The sequence below is a fragment of the Geotrypetes seraphini genome, chromosome 8 (assembly GCF_902459505.1).
Source record: "Geotrypetes seraphini chromosome 8, aGeoSer1.1, whole genome shotgun sequence".
NCBI classification, from domain to species: domain Eukaryota; kingdom Metazoa; phylum Chordata; class Amphibia; order Gymnophiona; family Dermophiidae; genus Geotrypetes; species Geotrypetes seraphini.
Genome location: NC_047091.1, coordinates 492,269 through 513,907, shown reverse-complemented (window position 1 = coordinate 513,907; position 21,639 = coordinate 492,269). Strand labels below are relative to the sequence as shown.

The 21,639-nt window shown below is 40.3% G+C and overlaps 1 protein-coding gene across 5 annotated transcripts in view; it reads left to right on the top strand.

The window, feature by feature from the left end:
- PC (pyruvate carboxylase) overlaps nucleotides 1-21,639 on the top strand; it is a 318,688-nt gene that overhangs the window by 72,754 nt on the left and 224,295 nt on the right. For all 5 annotated transcript variants that reach the window (XM_033954334.1, XM_033954337.1, XM_033954335.1 and 2 more), the window contains exons 4-5: nucleotides 2,313-2,478; nucleotides 15,057-15,202. In XM_033954334.1, the coding sequence (XP_033810225.1) occupies nucleotides 2,313-2,478; nucleotides 15,057-15,202 (312 nt within the window). The remainder of the gene's footprint in view (nucleotides 1-2,312; nucleotides 2,479-15,056; nucleotides 15,203-21,639) is intronic.

The window sequence follows — 21,639 nt, the reverse complement described above, 5'->3', positions numbered from 1 at the left end:
TTGGAGACCCCTGCTATATGCCATGTCTGTCTGTCTAAGTTAGATTGTAACTTCTTCTGAGCAGGGACTGTCTATAAATGTCAAAATGTATAGCGCTGTGTTTGCCTTACAGCGCTATATAAGTGATTAGTAGTAGTCCTTGTACAGATCCCAGAAGCCCTCCACTATTCACCCTCTTCCATTGAGAAAAATGGCCATTGAACCCTACCCTCTTGTTTTCTGTCCAAAAACCAATTCTTAATCCACAACAGAACATTGCCTTTTATCCCATGACTCTTCAATTTCCTCATGAGTCTCTGAGTCACTTTGTCAAAAGCTTTCAAAAAATCTAGATGAAGGGTCAGATATTAGGTACTATGGCAGAAGCTTTAACAATAGTTTTGCCAAAGCCAAACAAGAATCCTATGTTGGTGTCAAACTACAGGCCTATTTCATTAATTAATGTGGACAGAAAAATTCTAGCTAAACTATTGGCTCTAAGGTTAGCTAAGGCTCTCCCTTATATGACTGGTTTTGTTGCTCAAAGACATTCTTCAAATAATACCAGATTGGCACTTCATATGCTAAATTTAGCAAAAACAATGGAGGATCCGGCCTTAGATGCAGAGAAGGCTTTTGATCGTGTGGAATGGACTGTTATGTACCAAGCAATGGATTGGTTTATTCAAATGATTCAAACCTTGTATAGTTCCCCTTCTGCCAGATTATATATTAATAATACATTCTCAGAGGTTTTAGTCTGAAGAGGGGAGTTAGACAAGGATGTCCCCTATCTCCTTTGCTTTTTGATATTGTTTTGGAACCCTTGTTGGCTATTCAGCAGGCAAAGGAGATACAGGGAATTCCATATGCAGGTCGAGATGATAAAGTTTCAGCTTATGCAGATATTTGCTTCATTTGAAAAATCCTGAATCAAGCGCTCCTCATTTACTGGAATTGATTGATTGTTTTTGAAAAAATTTCCGGATATAAGATAAATTGGAGTAAATCAGAGGTTCGTCCATTGAATGTACACTGTGTAAAAGCTTTATTTGATCCATTCCCATTCCTTTGGAAGGAAGAGGGAATACAATATTTGGGTATAATGATTCAAAAAACATTGGAAGACATAATGACAGTAAATGAAAAATCTTTAATGTTAAAAGTCAAAGAAATGTGTGAGCACAGGCGGAATAGAAATCCCTAATGTAATGTAACATTGGAACCCCTTACATCTTTCTTGGTGGGAGAGAGTCCAAACCATCAAAATGATGATCTCGCCTGTAGTTTGTTACCAAATGAGTATGTTACCAGTTTATTTTCAGAGTTCTTTTTATAAAAAATTAAATGGGATTCTTACAAAATTTCTTTGGCTGGGTAAAACTGCTAGAATAGCCTTAGTATCTTTACAAAAATCACAATCGGCGGGGGTGGGGGGGGGTAAATTTTCCAAATTTCTACAGGTATCATCAAGCCTTTATTTTGTGTCAGGGTTTGTATTTGAGCCTTCCTGAACTCATGAAGAATCTGCCGGATTGGCTGATATTGGAAAGTTGTCTTTTGGCCCCATTACGTCTTATTTTACTGAATGTAGGGAAACAGTATAATATTTAATTGTGATAATATACTAAATTGTTATATGCATATCACAATCTTGTTGTTTGAAAATCATGTTTATTAAAAACTATTAATATATTAAATAGTGCTCAGTCCACAACCTATAGTGTTTAAGTGTAACAAACCACACAACACAGGCTGCCATCAGACCATCATGGCACTATTCTTGTCTGTACCACCAAATACTGTTCTAATAACCTCTTGCAAATAAATTGCAATAACTTATCTTTTTATGGTAGTCAGTTCTCATCTGATGGTCACGAGACAGGCAGCCTGGAGTAATAAAGTGCTTCTGTGACTCATAAAAGACTTCTGGAAGCCGTGAAACACAAGTCCTCCCTCCGACTCAATTGATTCTTGTCTTAAAGCAACCTAACAAATTAAAGACATGAATAAATGCTATCCTGGATCACATGAAAACCATATTATCCATGAGCATGATACATGTCTAAAGAAAGGCTAAAAGATCCAGATGTTTATCCAGTCCTAAAAGATCAACAGTTTGGATTTCAAAAATCATTTTATATTCAATCTTGATGAGCAAATTGTCTATCTATCTCTCCCTCCCTCCTCTCTACCCCCAGGTCCTCTTTCTGTCTGTCTGTCTGTCTCTGTCTTCCACTCCCTTGCCTTTAATCATGTGACTAATTGGCTATTAAAAATTTTATTTGAAATGCAGCCATAATTTTTACATTTGTTTTTATTTATTGCTCCAGGAAAATGAAGTGGATGCTGTCCATCCGGGATATGGATTTCTGTCAGAACGCTCAGACTTTGCCCAGGCTTGCAACGATGCTGGTGTGCGTTTCATTGGACCATCCCCTGAGGTGGTGCGAAAGATGGGTGACAAGCTGGAGGCACGAACCATTGCAATAGAAGCAGGTGGGTGCAGTAAGCAGGTAGGCAGTTACCTGTATTTATGCTTGAGGAGGGCAATATTCAAAAGTTATTTAACTTTCAATTAATGTTTACATGGGTAAAAAAGCAATTTGAAAATTGTCTACCTTGTGCACAAGTAAAAATAAGCATATTTCACAAATTCAGTAGTGATTTTCCCGGGGCAGGATAAAGACATTGGGGAAAAAATACCCACAGAAAAGTCGATACAACTTTTACTTAAGCCATTTTCAAGGTGGAATTCTGTTGCAAAGACATAGGAGTCTGTACTCTAGGTGAATGCCTTCCCCAGTGGAGTATAACAACCTCTTTAGTTTTTCCTTCTACAAGCGAATTGTGAAGGTGTGTTCTGATATGCTCTATTCAGTTTTTATTATTTTTGGATATTTTTTCTTCCAATTCATGAGGCTTTGGAGACCAGAGGTCCCCACACGTGGGACAGCTCTGCCTGGGAGAGGACACAGATTCCCCAAAGGAAGTCTTCAGCTTGCAAAGCAACCCTGAGTGCACCTGTTGAGCCAGCCTGCTTTGGGCATGCTTGAAGCTTTGGGTCCATTCTTCTGGGAGCTAGTTCGCCTACTGATTTATTAGAGGCTTGAGCACAGGCTGTGGGACCCGTGTGTTAATCCCTTGAGGTTTCAGGGAGCCAGCTGTTTTTATCTCCCCCTGTCACACTGCAAGGATTCATGGAGGTTGAGTTCACGACCAGTGTCAGACCGACTGGCAACCCAAAGATCTCCAGTCCAGTTTTGAAGCAGAAAGTCGTCTCCATTCAGTCAGGCTGCAGGAAAGCAGACACAGGCAGGCACCAGTACAGCACAGTGAGTACAGCCCATTACAGCCTCATGTATACTATGGGAAAAATGGGGGGGGGGGGGAGGAGAGAGGTTTCCTGAAAATTTCATTTCTCAGGGTTTCTGGGGATATAGATAAGGTCCCCCTCCTCCAAAACCTTCTTCCCTGAAATTTTTGAACTGCAAGGAATCCCCCACGGACCATTTTTGATGCGAAATTGCTAGTGGGGCCATCTTAGATTTTAAATGACCTTTTTTTTCTAAAGCCTCTATCTGCCTCGAAACCCATCAATTTGGTTCAAAGTTGACTTGAATGAACTCCTCAGGCTGTTCTACCCTATATTATGCCAGTTTTGTGCTGGATGGTTGGCCAAGGAATATCTATGTACTGCATGCTATAGGGCACGTGAGGGAGGGGCAGGAGCCTCAGGCTTAGCCTCCTCTGAGTCCTCTAAGGCTGGGGAACTGCAGGGAACTCGGTTGGCAGGGAAGTAATTCCTCCCAGAGCCCACAATCAGTGAAGGCACGAAACGCAAATGTGTGGACACTGCGGAGCACAAGAGAAGCAAGTCCAAAGTCCTACAGGGGTCTACTCAGTTTGTTAATCTCCTGTGAAAAGCTTATCTCAAAGGGTCCAGGACACTGCACTGTGTTCTTAACTGTGTTTCCAGGGTCTTCTTATCCATTGACTGTTTTTCTCTCCTTCACTTTCTGCCCTGCATCCATCTTTAAAAAGTCCAACAGGATGACAACTCACAGGAGCAAAACAAACAAGAAAACCAGTGGGAACGGACAATGAGCAATCCCCAGGAAGCCAGCAGGATAAAAACAAAGCTTGTTTATTTCAGTCCAGAATATGCAATGATATGGACTCGACACAGTACTATGTTTCGGTAAACAACACTAGCCTGCATCAGGGGTCACTAATACAAATAAAACAAAAGACAGATTAACAATCTAAAATCATATACAAGAATACATTTGAACCAAACAACATAAAAACTGGGTAAACAAAAAGTAAAAAAACCATAAAGTCAGTAAACATCATTAAACGAATAAGGATGCCATAGCACACCTGAATCTTGAACTTCACATCAAATAATGACACACATGATAATAGGACATCAATCTGAGAAATAAGATATGAAATGAAATATTTAAAAAAAACCCTTACATATTCAAGGTATATTAGCAATAAAGATAAATACTTGAAGTGAAAAAGGAAAACAAAGGACATCATAGCATGTAGTCACACTAAAAACCTTGAAACATCAATATAAGTTTGAATGTAAATGTATTGACACTAATACACAAGATAATACACAACATTATGTATGATGAAAAACAAATCATACCAAATGTGAAATAATGAAAAGGACTGTCCATAGAAACAATAAATAAATACAAAATACAAAGGGGGTCCAAATGATACCCATCGATTAAATACCACCAACCGCTGTATAAAAAGGCATGATAGAAAAGTGGCATAGAAAGAAAAAAGTGTAGTTATGAAAAGCCGCCTCTTAAAATAACAAACCACTTAAACCACTTAAACTATAAGATAAATGACAGTGTTAGGAAAAATGAAAAAAAACCAACCCAGTTTGACAAAACAATATTACAGTAAAGGTCGCTAAAAAAGGCAGGCTAAGGTTGCATATAAAAAAAGGCAGAAAGGAAAACCGACTAGGCAAGCATTAATCAACCATTTGAACAAACATTAAAAGTAAATAAAACTTCTCTGGGAAAAAAAAGTTATGAATATAAAAATAAAACTGGGGAGATATAATTTAAAATATATAGTACTAGCAAAACAGAAAAGGGGGCTCTACATTGAACTTGCATAAAGAGAAACACCATTTTCTTGAAAGTAAGTAAAATGCTATATAACACTTGAAAACTGAACAAAGCGGGAAAAATGCCACCGAGTGAAACAGTTTAAATCGAAGTGCGTAAATGCCATGTACTTTAGAGATGTGAAATGTACATGAGTAAAAGCGCCGGCGGATGAAATTTAAAGGAAAAGTCTCAGCTGTAATATGATCACAGCCGAAGTCAGCAGCGCAAAAAATAATAAAGAACAATCCGAAAATGCTTGGGTAAAAAGACAAAAAAGATTTTAAAAAAACGCTACTTAATCTAAAAAGGCAATGTTAAATAAAGTACTATTTTGTAGTCCCAGAGATTATAAATATAGTATAGATTAGAAAAATATAAATGGTACAAAAAGCGAAAATGTCATGAAATTGTCAGAAAAAACTAACCCTCCTCTTCTACAAAACTGCGTTAGTGGTTTTTAGCGCAGAGAGCCGCGCTGAATGGCCCATGCTGCTCCCGATGCTCATTGAGTTCCTATGAGCGTCGGGAGCAGCGCTGGCCATTCAGCGCAGCTCCCCACGCTAGAAACTGCTAGCGTAATTTCGTAGAAGAGGGGCTAAAAGAAACCCATGTAAAATAGAAAAAAAATATATATAGAAAAAAGTCAAAAATATATATCTTGTTTATATGATATGTGTTTCAAAAGGATAAGAAAGTGTTAAAATATCAAAATAAAATTAAAAATACATGTGATAAAAAGTAGATACTGCATAAAACTTCAAAAAGAAAACAAGAATAGCTATAAAACATGTATAAAAAAAAGGACGGTAATCCAATTCAAGATTTAATCCATTAGGCATGACTGTGTTAAATTGATAAATGAATTTTTATTGTTCTTTTCAAAGAATACTATCTACATCTGCACCTCTACATCTGTTTTTAATAATTTTAAGCACAAAGAATCTTAAATCCTTCCTTTATCTAGTGTTCTACCAAAGGAGCTTTCTGGATATGGTGGCTAATGCAACTACGATGTTCGATTAAACATGTTTTAACTAAACGTTTTGTTTTTCCATTGTAAAGTAGATTGCATGGACATTTTATCACACAGATTACTTAGGTAGTGTTGTCTGAGTTTAAATATTTTATGAGTCTGAGGATGTATAAAGTCAGTTATTTCTAAACAATATTTACATACTGTATATTTTCCACATTTGCAGTGTCCCCAAAAAATTGATGTTTCTTCATGCAAAACAGGTAATATAGATGGTACAAGATGCCTAGAGTATGCAACCACTAAATTTTTAAATCTTGAAATAATCGTGTCTTTCTAGTATACTGCATACCAATGTTTTCTTAGTATCCTCTGGATGTCCCTTGCTAAATGTGAAAATTTCAAAGTACAAATTTATTTATTTCTTCATTTTTATAGCCCATCCTCCCCAGGAACCCAGAACAGATTACAATAAAATAAAATTAGGTACTTAGAACTTCCCTATCTGTCCTGAAGGCTCACAATCTAGCTAAAGTACCTGAGTAACAATTATTGAAATAGTAAAGATATAATAAAAGTCCAAGAATGGTGAGGGAAGGGTACAATTTAAAATAATACTAAAGAAAAAATAAAAAGATGTCCGGTGGAGTTTTAGGTTCCCGTGGTGGAAGTATCTCTTCTCTATGGAAGGAACTAGCTTTATTAAAACCTTCCTTTATGCATTGATCAGGGTACATCCTATTTTTAAACCTATTGTGGAGAGCGATTGACTGGCATTCATAGTCGTCATTTTCAGAGCAAATTTTCTTAAGCCTCAAGAACTGGCTAAAAGACAAATTTTTTTCAAAGACTGATTGTGAAAGCTTGTAAAATGGAGAAAGGCATTTTTATCTGTCGGTTTTAAAGAGGTTGAGAAATAAGTGCCCTTTGTAACAATGAGATCCAAAAAAGGAATAGTTGAAAAATCGTGTTGCATCTTAAAGGAAAGGTTCAAGTTGCATCCATTAAGCCAAACTAGGAAGATCTATCTTTCGGTCTCCACGACTCAGCTTTATTCGCTTAATATTTCTAAGTTTTTGGCTGATACTAGGGTCCAACTTGAGGCTTGGGGTGACCTCCCTCTGACCCTACTGGGCCGTATATCTTTAATTCGAATGGTGATTTTCCCGCGTTGGCTGTATGTGTTCCAAACTTTGCCACTTCGTTTGTTGAAGAAGGATCTTACGCGTCTGCACCGTTTACTGTCCCGTTTTTGCTGGAATTTGCGTAAACCGAAAGTTCGCTTTCAATATTTGGTGGGTGGCTGGCAACAGGGGGGTCTCGGACTTCCCGATTTTGGTCTTTACAATGAAGCCTGTTTACTCAGCCATTTGAAAGACTGGTTGCTGGGAGAACATCAGCATACTCCTTTGGATTTTGAACAGGCTTTCTATGCTCCTCATTCCTTGTATAGTCTCTTACACTTGCCTACTAGGGAGCTTCCCGCTGAATTCCGTGCATGTGTTCCTTTGAAATCTATGTGCGCTGTGTGGGGGAGCTTGATTAGCAGACTGGGTGGGGACCCGTGTGTGTCGAATCAACTTCCCCTCTGTGGGAACTTGGCCTTTCCTCCGGGCCGGGATAACCCTGCTTTTCTCGGCTGGGCTACTCGCGGCTTTTGTTTCGTGGAACATCTGTTGACGGAGGAAACCTCTTGCTGCTTTTGGGGATCGATTGGGTGGGTGCTGGGGTGATATTTTTGCCTATTGTCAGGTGAAGCATTATATTCTTTCTCTTCCGCAGGATCGGCTTGCTCTATCAATGGGGATGCGTCTTCGGGCTTTATTTGAAGGGGTGGCTGTTCATTTTACTTCGGTGTCAGCATTGTATAGGGCCCTGTCGGAGCTTATGATGAGGTGTGTGCAAAAAAAATATGCATGAGCGACAAGTTACATACTCCACAAATTTATGAGCAGGCGTGGAAGACGCATTTTTAAACAAATGTAGTTTATCCTTGTACTCCTTATGTATTTTTAATCATCTTTGGATATGTTTGTATGTTTATTGTTCAAATGGTTTTATTTATTTCCCCAAATTTATTTTTGTTATACGCATTGAAAATATTTGATATTGCGTTTAAATCAAATTCTCAATAAACTTGAAACTTGAAATAAGTGCCCATGAGATTGTGGGAGGGTTAAATACTCAAAACTTAGAAGAATAACAATTTACTTAAAGTTTTTGCTTCGCCAGCTTTCTGGTATCTTTACATACAGTGGCGTACCTAGCATATGTAACACCCGGGGCCCATCATTTTTTGGCACGCCCCCCCCCCCCCATCTGTACGAAAAACATGATTTTTAGTAACAAGCCACACGTCACACATGAGTACCTAGGAAAAGGCAGCATCTTACATATTGCAGTGAGCAGTACATCAATACACCCATTGTAAAACTAAACAAGCCAGACCAGCACAGATCAATCCTACACCGTCAATCCTAACAGAAAACCATGTCTTTCGAACACACAGAACACAGAAATCACCTTCGCCTAGTATGGAATATGTCATCACAAACTAACCCCTCCCTCTTTTACAAAATTGTAGTGTGGATTTTAGCCACGGTGGTAATAGCTCTAACGCTCATAGAATTCTGAGCATCAGAGCTGCTACCACCACGGCTGGCGCTAAAAAAACGCTCCACAGTTTTGTAAAAGGGGGGATAAAATAGAAATACACAGCTTCAAATTCAATGCTCTAGCTCAGGGGTGCCCAAACTTTTTGGGCTTGCGAGCTACTTTAAAATGACCAAGTTAAAATGATCTACCAACAATAAAATTAAAAAACACAAAGCACACTATACGCTGAGAAAATGTTAATTATCATTCCTATTCTGGGGTTTTTTCAAAGAGGTCAAGGCAGATGACTCTATGCATTGTCACCTCAGTAACAACCATACAAAAATAGACAAATATACCCCCCTTCCTTTTTATTAAACCACAATAGCAGTTTTTAGCGCAGGGAACTGTGCTAAATGCCCAGCGCTGCTCTCGACGCTCATAGGCTCTCTGCGCTAAAAAACACTATTGCGGTTTAGTAAAAGGGGGCCATAGTGCAAAATATAGACAGCATATATAAATTCAGACACATTTTGATCACTAAATTTAAAATAAAATCATTTTTCCTACCTTGTCTGGTGATTTCATGAGTCTCTGGTTGCACTTTCATCTTCTGACTGTGCATCCAATCTTTCTTCCCTTCTTTCAGCCTGTATGCTTCCTCTCCTCCAGACCTCATTCCCTCCCCTAACTTTTTCTTCCTCTCTCCCTGCCCTTTCTTTTTTCTCTCTTGATGCCCCCTTTCTTTCTCCCTACCCTCCACAAAGCCACTGCTGCTACCATCGGAAGAAACAGGCCCCAAAGCCACCGCCGCGGCTGCCCCAAGCTCTCTCTGCTTCCCACCGTCGGGCCGATCAGCATTCCCCTGACGTCAATTCTGCCGTCAGAGAGGAAGTTCCGCCCAGCCAGGCAGCGATTGGCTGGCCCAAACTTCCTCTCCGACTGCAGCCTTAGAGGGGGTGCACAGCCGGCCAGATCCGGACCTGGCCAGCTGTGCACCCCCCCTATTTTTGAGCCCCATTGTGGATACCGTGGATTCTTGATCTGCCCGGGGCTTTTCGCGGCCTTCCTAAAGCGGGTCCCCTCTGGTTTCGTAAGGCGTGTCTCCTTGCTTGCAAATGAATTTTGCAATCCTGGATTGTTTCTGAGCCTCCCTCTTTTTGGACCTGGAGAGCTCTAGTGCATAATTTGGCCACATGGGAGGCCCAAGAGGCCGTTGGTCGCCACCATCGCTTTCTGCCTGTGTGGGGAATCTATTTGGACTTCTTATCTCCTAGAGGCCGCAGTCTCCTTTTGAATCCTCTTGCTTAGCCTTGTTGAGGTTCATCGCGCGCCTTCCCGGGATCAGTCACAGTAGTCACTTCCTTTTATTTTTCCTTTCTTTCTTTCTTCTTTTCCCTTTTGTTTTGCTGCCTTCTTTGTTGGGGGGAGGGCTTTTCTTTTGTGACTGCCAGGGGCCACCAGAGCCCGGGCCTTTGGCATTTTGGAGTTTAGTTTCGTGGCTTCTGTTTGCTTCCTGGGACACGGGGAGGGAGGGGAGTTTGTATGGGTGGTTCTTGCTGCTTGGGTGGGGTTTGGGGGGGGGGCGGGAGGTTACTACTCTTATTTTACCATAACAACGCAATACCTTTTGTATCGTTGGAAGCTCTCTTCTTTGCCATTGTTGTCTTTGTTATTTGTTGTTTGGTGTTTATATTAATCAAGTTTCAAGTTTAATGATTTTTTGATTAATCGCTTAATCATAATTCAAAGCGATGTACAATTTAAAATACATTCAGAGGGAAACAATACAATACAAACTTTAAAAAAGATTAAACATATATAATACAAATCAAACTTGAATAATAACATAATATTAGAAATAGTTCAACATATTCGTAACAAAAGGTAAAAAGGGGAAGTGAAATACAATTCATGATAGAAAAGTAGAACAAACAAAGGAAAAAAACATTGGGAAGGTATGTAACAGTAAAATTTAAGATTTAAAACAACAGTTTAAAAATTAATAAATCAAATGCCAAATGCATCTTTAAAAAGAAATGTTTTTAAATTACTTTTAAATTTTCCCAGATCATGCTCATTTCGTAGATAGATTGGGAGGATGTTCCAAATCTGTGGCGCAGTTACTGAAAAAATGAATTGCCGTCTTGTATTAATGATCTTGAGTGAAGGAATGGTTAGTAAATTTTGCTCATTGGACCTTAATGTTCTAGTCGGATTGTATGGGATTAATAATTTATAGATAAAAGCTGGAGTTTTATTGAGTAAAGCCTTGAAGGTGAGTAGACAGAGTTTATAAGTTATTCGATGAGTGACTGGGAGCCAATGTGCTTTTATTAAAAGAGGAGTAACATGATCAAACTTTCTAGAGTTAGTTATAAGTTTAATAGAGACGTTTTGAATAATTTGGAGACGTTTGATCTCATTTAATGCTATCCCTTTAAAGAGTGCATTGCAGTAGTCCAATTTCACGATTACCAACGAGTGAATAAGAATATTTAAAGATTTGGGGCATAGAAATTTTGAAATTGCTCGAATCTTACGTAGTCTGTAAAAGGTAGTTTTAATAATAGTGATGTGATCATGAAAATTAAGTTTGGTGTCAAAAGTAACCCCTAAAATTTTTATATTGTTTACTAATTGCAATGGGATATTTTTTATAGTAATAGGAGCAATGAGAGTGGAACTTTCTTTCCATGGGAATAACATAATATTGGATTTGAACATAAGCCAAACTAGGAAATTATTTAATGTATCTGTCACCTTTCCATATTAAAAAGATATCATCAATATATCTTTTGTAAAATTTGATGTTATTTTTATAAGGATGGTCGTCTAGAAAAAAGTGTGTTCGAAACTGGCCATATACAGGTTGGCAATGTCGGGTACCATAGTGGCACCTATAGCAGTGCCCTTAATCTGCTGGTAAATGTTATCCTGAATCATAAAGTAATTCTTGGTAAGAGCTATTGTGGCTAAAGTGATCAAAAGGCAGTTGGGAATCCTACGATGGGTTGTCCTATTCCAAATTGCCATGTTTCCGTGTGACTGCCTGGACTGGGACATTAGAATGCTTGGATGTTGGCATTTCGCAGGGAAATAAATTCGTCCTATATTATATTAACTGACTTCTCAACAGCAGTGGAGTGTACTTGTGCTTCACTTGAAGGGCTTTTTCCAGTGCAAGTTGCTTGAATATACACCTAGAAGACACCAGTTGTGATTTTCCTTTCGAACCCTAAGTGGGGATGGATTTTTAAAGGAGTGGAGTTTTTTTAAACCCATGAAGTCTAATTGAGGTTTTATTCTCCACTTTCTTTTCTCTTGTTTTTTTCTCAGATTGTTGGTCTTTTGGTGGTTAAGTGCATCTGCTGGGAGCCCTTTGTTGCATATATATTTTTAGAAGCAGGCTTACTCTTTGTTACAATATAATAACATTGACTGGTTAAATGTTACATCGGGGAGTGCTAGGGAGGTAAAATTCCTAGACATCATAAATGACTGATTCTTGGAGCAACTGATCTGGGAACCGACAAGAGGGGGAGATATTTTAGATTTGGGCCTTAGTGGAATGCAAGGCATAGTACAGGAGTTACCTGTGTTGGGTCCACTGGGAAACAGTGATCACAACGTAATCAAATTTGAGCTGATACCGGGAGTGACATCGTAAAATAAATCTAAGGTGTAGAGGCATTTAATTTTCAAAAGGGTGATTATGATAAAATGAGGAAAATGGTTAAAAAGAAGCTAAAAAGATCAGTTGCAAAGATTAGGACTATAAACCAAGCATGGATGTTATTTAGAAATACCATCGTGAAAGCCCAGACCAGATGTATTCCACATACCAGCAAAGGTGAAAAGAAGAGGAAACAAAAGCTGGCGTGATTAAAAGGTGAAGTGAAAGAGCTATTAGAGCCAAAAAAAAGAATGGAAAAAGGATCTGAATGAAGAAAATAAGAAGACACACAAGTACTGGCAAGTTAGATGCAAAGCATTGATAAAGAAAGCTAAGAAAGCATATAAAGAGAAACTTGCAAAAGAGGCAAAAACTCATAACAATTTTTTTAGGTACATCAAACCTGTTAGGGAATCTGTGGGACTTTTGGATGATCAAGGAGCAAAAAGGGCGCTCAGGGAGGATAAGGCCCTAGCGGAGAGACTGAATGAATTTTTTGCTTTGGTCTTTATGGAAGAAGATGCAAGAGATCATAAGAATAATCTTACTGGGTCAGACCAATGGTCCATCAAGCCCAGTAGCCTGTTCTCACTTTGGCCAATCCAGGTCACTAGTACCTGGCCAAAACCTAAGGAGTAGCAGTATACCATGCTACCAATCCAGGGCAAGTAGTGGCTTCTCCCATGTGTTTCTCAATAACAGACTATGGATTTTTCCTCCAGGAAATTGTCCAAACCTTTTTTAAAATCAGATATGCTATCCACTTTTACCACAATGGTTTTCAAGGTTGATAATGCGGAGGAACTGAAAGAAATCTTGGTGTATCTGGAAAATGTACTAAGCCAAATCGACAAGTTAAAAAGTGATAAATCACCTCGACTGGATGGTATACATCCCAGGGTACTAAAAGAACTCAAACATGAAATTTCTGATCTGCTATTAGTGATCTGTAACCTGTCACTAAAATCATCTGTAGTATCTGAATATGGGAGGATGGCCAATGTTACGCCAATTTTTAAAAAGGGTTCCAGGGGAGATTGAGAAATTACAGACCAGTACGCCTGACTTCAATGCCGGGCAAAATTGTGGAAACAATTATAAAAAATAAAATTGTGGAACACAAACATAATTTAAAGAGAGAGAGTCAGTATGGGTTTAGCTGAGGGAGATTTTGCCTCTCCAATTTGCTTGACTTCTTTGAAGGTGTGAATAAACATATAGATAAAGGTGAGCCCTTGATGTAGTATATCTAGATTTTCAGAAAGCTTTTGATAAAGTTCCTCATGAGAGGCTCTGAGAAAATTAAAGAGTCATGGGATAGGTGGCAAAGTTCAGTTATGGATCAGGAATTGGTTATCGGATAGAAAACAGAGGGTAGGGTTAAATGTTCATTTTTCTCAATGGAGGAGAGTAAACAGGGGAGTCAGAAAATTGAATATGAGGAGAGCGAATCTTAAGATATTTTGTCTTGCTTTTATTTAGACATAGCTGATGACTATTTTCCCAGCCTTCAACTACTTGTAAACTTTGTCATTTGTATGCAACCACATCAAAATTGCCATTTACTGGAAAGAATACTGTAATGTCATATGCATAGATAGCAAAAGACACTAATGGAATACTGTGTACAATTCTGGAGGCCGCATTATCAAAAAGATGTGCGGAGAGTTGAGTCGGTTCAGCAAATGGCCACTAGGATGGTCTCGGGACTCAAGGATCTCCCGTATGAGGAACGACTGGGTAAGTTGCAGCTGTACTCACTCAAAGAACGCAGAGAGAGGGGAGACATGATCGAGACGTTCAAATATGTCACGGGCCGTATCGAGTTGGAAGAGGATCTCTTTTTCCTTAAAGGACCCACGGCAACAAGAGGGCATCCGTTGAAAATCAGGGATGGGAAATTTCATGGCGACATCAGAAAATATTTCTTCAACGAAAGGGTGGTTGACCGCTGGAATAATCTTCCACAACAGGTAATTGAGGCTAGCAGCGTGCCAGATTTTAAGAAAAGATGGGATTGGCATGTGGGATCTCTTCATGGAGGTAGTTAGGGGGTGGGCCATTAGTGTGGGCATACTAGATGGGCCGTGGCCCTTTTCTGCTGTCATTTTCTATGTTTCTAATGCATGACCCAGCAATCTCATTAAAGCATTGAAAAGCAAGGACAACAGAGGCAATCATTGAGAGACTCCACAACCAGTTTTCCCTTCATTTTCACTCTATATAATCTTAGCTCCAAAAAACCTTTGAACCAACACAATGTTGTTTCAGAGATTCCAGTCTCTTCAATATACAGTATTAATCAAATGCATTGGTTAAGTCAAACTGGATTATCATAGAATGTAAATCTTGACTTAATAGTTAAGTTGAGTTAATATGAAACTGGCCCTGATCCCACTCCTTCCAGAAAATGTTAAGAGATAATTGAGGCTCTTCTTCCTGAGGAATCACTGTATCTGCTTTGTCTTGGGCATAGCAGTAATCTTGAGAATCACAACACTTAAGAATCACCAAGCCCCCCTTTTTTGGGGCAGTTGGATAGTAATTGTCTCTGCTGCAAATGGGTTGGGTGGCACTGACCTAATGGGAATTACCTCACTATATAACACAAAGACCAGATGAAAGTTTGCAACTTAGAAAAGCACTACAATTATTTGTTTATATCTTTCCATTCTATTCTGTTCAGGTGTCCCTGTGGTGCCTGGCACAGACTCACCAATCTCCTGCCTTACAGAGGCCCAGGAATTCTCCAACAAATATGGCTTCCCCATCATTTTCAAGGCTGCATATGGTGGTGGTGGTAGAGGGATGCGAGTGGTGCGCAGTTATGAGGTTAGTGCTAATGATTTTGAGAAATGATAGCATTTTGGTTTTCACATTTTTTGAATACTATTTAAAAAATTACAGCATTTCCCTCTTGAAACATTTGTTGATTAGGTTTACTAGTTTAGTGTCAGCTGCTCAGGCATACAGAGTGATCTTTCTTATTGATTGACAGCCAGGGTTGTTGTTTAGGGGTGGGTAAACAGTGCAGCTACACTAGGCCCCACAGCTCCAGGGTGCTCCATGGTCTAGAACAGTGGTTCCCAACCCTGTCCTGGAGGACCACCAGGCCAATCGGGTTTTCAGGCTAGCCCTAATGAATATGCATGAGAGAGATTTGCATATAATAGAAGTGAGAGGCATGCAAATCTGCTCCATGCATATTCATTAGGGCTAGCCAGAAAACCCGATTGGCCTGGTGGTCCTCCAGGACAGGATTTGGAATTACTGATCTAGAATGTCTCCCTCCCCTTTCCGATCTACCTTACAATATATTCTTCTTTATAGGAGTTGATGGTGTGGTATCGATTCTGATGCACCATCCTTTCAGCCTTGGAGCTTTCTGTCTAGTGCACTCCCCCAAAGTGGAAGCAGGAAGTTACAGCAGAGAGAGAGCGAGCTCTGAGGCTGATCAGAATCACTATTGTGCCAGTGACCTCTGACTCAGCATCATTTTTATTTATGAGTGTTTATTTCTTTTGTTTACGTTAAAAAATAGTTGGAACTAACAGTTTGAGTGTCCTGGTAAATGTTAAAATGTTGGTCTTGCTTTCTGACTCTCATTGTGATGATCATTTTGGGGAGGGCATAAGATTTATTGATAACTTCATTGTTTTGTAGTAGGGCAGCAGAAGGAAAGAATGTCATCATCCACTGTGCTGAGCTAGCTTCAATTAACGGCCTCTTGATGTTTCTTACAGGCTATGACGCCGCTGTACTAAACAGAAAAACAAAATGCAAAAAGAGCACTAGTATAATTTGTGAAAGCACATTCTATTTTCCATTTTAGCACACAAAGCAGACTTTACAAAAATTTCCAGCTTCGCAAATGGTATACTTTATGTAGTTTTATTTTCAAAATATTACTGAAATTAATATTTAGATATTTGCTTTGCAAAATCATGTAGCTCATTAGCATTTAGTAAAACTAGATGTGAAATTGCTCTGTATATCTAAAAATCACACCATTTCATATATGTACTATAGATGAATGAGTCTCATGCTGCTAAAAAAATGCATGAGCTAAATCCAAATACATAACATGTGGAGTAAGTATGCACAAAACAACCAGTGTTTCGGCACCTTAGTGCCTTCTTCAGGATTCTATAAATGAACAAATAAAAACATTTTTACAAACATGAATAGTCAAAAACATAGATACCATTAACATATACATATACTAATGTTTAAGCCCGTTAGAATAGATGTGTAAACTTTTAGCACAATGGGGCGCTGAGGCCTTTCTTTCTTTGCTTCCCCCTGTCCAGCAGCAGCCCTTCTCCCTTCCTTTTACCTCCCCCTGTCCAGCAGCATACCTTCCCTGCTCCCCCTGTCCAGCAGTAGCCCTTCTTCCTTCCTTTTACCTCCCACCCCCCCCCCCCCCCGTCCAGCAGCACCCGTTCCCTGCTCCCCCTGTCCAGCATCCGCTAGCCTGGACAACCTCAGGGCTTTTGCTAGGCCGTCCCACCTTGCATTATCCAAGTGGACTGGCCTAGCAGAGGCCCCGCGACTGCTTGAAGAAACCACGGCTGCTACCGCTGCTGGATCGGGGGTGAGAAGAGGCATCCTGGCAGTGTGGGCAGAAGGCAGGAAGTCAGCCGGCATCGGAGATCGGGGCAGAAGGCAGGAAATCAGCTGAGGTAGGCACGAGTGATCAGCGGCAGGCAAATTATTGAACTGCGCATGCGGAGGCACAGAGGCACAAAGCACGGGCGCACGGAGTTTAAAGCACGCATACACACTAAGGGGCTCATAATCAAAAGAGAAAAACGTCCAAAAACTGGCCTAAGTCGGTACTTGGATGTACATTTCTCAAAAACGTCCAAGTGCCGATAATAAAACTGGGTTTTGGACGTATTTCTAAATGAACTAGGCCTTCATAGTGCCGCTGAACGACCAAAGCTAAACTGGGCATTTCGGGAGGAGTGTCGAGGGCGGGACTTGGGCTGGCTTAGACTTAGTCGTACAGCATGTATAACCGAAAGTTTTACAACAGAGCCTAGACGGAACTTGGACATTGTGACTTAGACCATGTAAAACATGGTCTAAGTCACAAAAACCCACCTAAAGTCACCAGATAACCACTGCAAACACATAAAACAGACCCCCATACACTACCCCAGTGATCAACGACCCCCCCCACCCCCATAAAACTTTTAATCACAATTTTAAAATTCAGCCTCCAGACCATCATCACCTGGCCGCCTGGCATAGGAAAGCCTAGTCGTCCAGCACAGAGGCAGCTTAAGTCGTCTTGGGAGTGGGTTATGGACCCATAGAGAGGAGGACCCATGCTCATAGGCCCCTGTAATCACTGCATTGATACTTAAAACATGTGCACTGCCCTATAAACCCCCAAAACCCTTTTGTACTGGCATATAAGGCGCTCCTGTAGCCATTAGGGCTATTGGGGTGGTAGTGGGTCTAGGGGATTCTGCAGGTGGTTTGGGGGGCTCACCGTATCCTATAAGGGAGCTGTAGGGAGGAGAAGCCATGGCACCCTTTTTGTGAAGTTCACAGCAGTGCCCTGTAAGGTACCCCACTAGGTGCTATGTCTGGGTGTGCAGTCCATCACTTTGCAGACCCCTCCCACATCCAACAGGGCTTGTTCTAGGCGTTTTGGATTTGGACAAAAAATTGGATGGAAATGTGGTATAGAGATGAACAATTTAGTGGCTTGGACAATCAGATCGGCTGGATGTATAATTAGACGATTTTCAAAATGAAAAAAAAGTTGGACGTATCTTTCAAAAATTTGTCTTAAGCTGTTTTTTTACTTTGGACGACTTGCGAGATGGACGTAAACAGACTTAGACGTCCCTTTCGATTATGCCCTGCTAAGGGTTTTATTATAGCCAATTTTCTCAAATCACCATAAAACACTTATAAACGCATAAATATTTTTTTAATGCATTAAAAGATTAATGCATACCAAACTTGCTATGCTATGTTGTTTTGCTAGAAGACACTTCATGAAATGATACAAAAATAGCAAATATCGAAATATCAACTGTATAGTTTTTAATGAATAATATTATACATCAACATGAAACTAAAAAACTGCTGACTGTTCAGCTAATAGCTAAGTGCGTAGATAAGACTACAAATTAAAAAACAAAAACAAAGAAGCATATGCTAACACAACTTGGAATTTAAATAATATTAAATATGAAGAGGTCTAAACGCATGAAGAGAAGACCACCATGTACCCCTTTGTTTCCCTTCCCAGGCCCTCCAACATTCCCCAAATTCATTACCTCAAAGGAGGCAGGAGCAATGCTGCTAGTCTGAGTTGTCTCTGATCTTGAAACAAAATATAATATTAGACAAAGGGAACCTAAACACATAAGTTTTTTAATTTTAATTTTTTTAAATTTATTTATAAGTTTTCAGTTATACAATCAAGATAAACTTGTACAGAAAGAGGATTCATGACAAGAAAATTAACTATAACACCAATACTAAATAAACTTTAATATATTAACATAAATCTTCTCAAGTCCTCAAATTGATCCAAGATGTAATTCAAAAGCGAGTTAACGCGGCGGCCCTCTGATCAAAGATCAGTGCCCAAACTGAGACTAGCCCTACCTGAGCACGTTCCGGTTCAGCAGGAATTTGTCTAACTTTGGCCTCTAGTTGATCGAGTCATCAACTGGATATAATTGCAGCCTGGCCTAGTGATCCTAGTTGCTCCGGACCAACCTCGTCATACGTGATATGTGGATCTCGTACGTCTTCAGTGGGACCAGAAGCTCAAGCGTGATCACCTCAGTCAGGGTCCAGTGCCCATGGAGATCCCACAGCGCTCTGGTCTTGCGGCATGGCTCTTGAGCACTCAGCCTTGATGGAGCACGGTTATTCTGATGTGGTCATTTTGAAGTCCAAGAAACCCTAAAGCCTTGGAAGGTTTTCCAACAGTGGTATGCCAAGGACCAGGTGGAGCCTGAATGGGCCAGTGGTTCTGGCTTTTCTTCCAGCAGACTTGGATAAGGGTATAGATGTGACCTCCCTTAAGGTTCAGGTAGAAGGCCTTTCGTGCTTCCAAGCACATAGGGGTTCCAGTTTGCTTACGGCTCATCCCAATGTGACCAGGTTTCATAGAGAGGTGCTTCGCTTGTGACCTCCTTTACGTCATCTTTTCCTTATGTGAAATCTTAACTTCATTCTGCAGGGCCTTGCAAGCCCCATTCAAGCCCTTGAAGGATTCTTCTTTTCTGGATCTTTTGTTTAAGACTGTCTTTTTGATCGCTATTGTCTCAGCTCGACGTATTTCAGAGCTTCATGCTCTTTCATATAGGGAACCATTTTTACATGGGGGTGGTTCTCTGTACAGCACCTTCTTTTCTACTGAAGGTGGTTTCAGATTTCCATGACAATCAGGTGGTTCATTTGCCTGCGTTTCACTCCACAGGATCGGAGCAAAAAGGTCAGATCTTATGAAAATTGGACATCAGGCGAGTCTTGCTCCACTATTTGGAGAAGACTAATGACTTTAGGCTGTCTGATCATCTCTTTGTCCTGACTAATCTGTTTCAGCGAAGTAGGCCAGCTTCTGAGACCTCGTTAGCCCGTTGGATTCATATGGCCATTTCAACGACTTACATCGCCCATGGCAAGCAGCCATCAGTTTTTCTTAAGGATCATTCACCTAGAAGTGTTGCTGCCTTGTGGTTGGAGTCTTGAGCAATTCATCCAGATGAAATTTACAGGGTGGCTACTTAGTCATCTCTTCATACCTTTAGCTGGTTTTACCGAGTGGATGTGGTGGCTCGCTCTGATACCACTTTGGGGACCTTGGTTTTGTGGGCGGGCTCTTCTATTCCTTCTGCCTTTGCTTTGGTACATCACCTAAAGTATACAATCTGGAAGGGACGTAACAGAATGGAAGATTAGGTTTATACCTTTGATAATCTTCTTTCTGTTAGTCCCTGCAGGATTCCATATAGCTTGCCCTCTCTGTGTAAGCTCAGTTGTTTGGAATCGCCTGCTTTCTTTCTGCCTCGGTTATTCTCCTTACAGGCTTCAAAATCTTTCAGCCAGTCAACAGATCCTGTGGGGAGTTCACTCTTCTGTGAGCATGCATGTTACCGATGACTGTTTCATGTGGGTGCAGCAGATTAGTTTTACATTGTTCCTTAATGGGTTTTCTATGTTGCCTTTTGCCTGTTTATTACTTGGTTTTATATTATGCAGAGCAGACCATAACAGAAATTGTTTATGTTGCTGGGGAGGTTCCCCATTCCCTCTTCTTTTGTCATGGATTTGTTCCGGTATGATTGCTTGGCTTTCGTACTGAACTGTAGGGGGCTTTAACTCTCTCTCTCTAAGGAAGGAGGAGCACTTGCTCAGAAAAGTGTTTGGATTTCTGCAACTCCTGGATTGTGGGAAGGGATTGAACACCTAGAGTATGGAATCCTACAGGAACTAATAGAAAGATCATCAAAAGTAAAAACCTAATCTTCCATGGCATATGACTGCCCCGATTCACTAAAGTCAGCGATCGTCGCTAAACCTGTTTTCCATGGGAGGAGCCTGAGGCGCCTGAGCTAATCAGGGACTTCCTTAGGGAAGAGCCTATTATTATCTCAGGCGCCTCGGGCATCCTTCCTGTCATTTACGTGGGCGGGATCGTCAGGGGCAGCGTCTGGTGGCAGGAGGGAGTGGGCATCCCTCCTGCTATTTTTTGGGGTTTGGGGAGGGAGGAGGGGGTGCTTTGTCGGGGGGGGGGGGGCTGAGCGATTGAGTCGGTGAGTTTGCATGCAAATGATTTATTTGCATTTAAGTTTGGATAGAAACAGTATACATTATTTTACAAATGTTGGAAACGATACTTCTTGGGTTAATATAGTATCGCCTTCGACATTTAAAAATTAATTTTCTCTTATTTTATTTTTTATTTAATTTTACAGAGCTTGGAAGGGAGGGAACTGGTATAATCTCTTTGCTCTCTCCTCTCTACATTTAAGAACTTGAGAATTATACCTGGACATGCAAACTTGATAGTGAATCAGTCACTAAACTAAACTAAACCTTAGGTTTGTATACCGCATCCTCTCCACAATTGTAGAGCTCGGCACGGTTTACAAGAGTTGGGATAAAAAGGAACTACAATGAAGGATTAAAGGTCAAAGTATGAAGAATATTTAGAGGGAGATGGAGTAAGTATCACATTTTTGAGAATATCCAGGTTTTCAGATGTTTGCGGAAAAGTTGAAGAGAGCTCA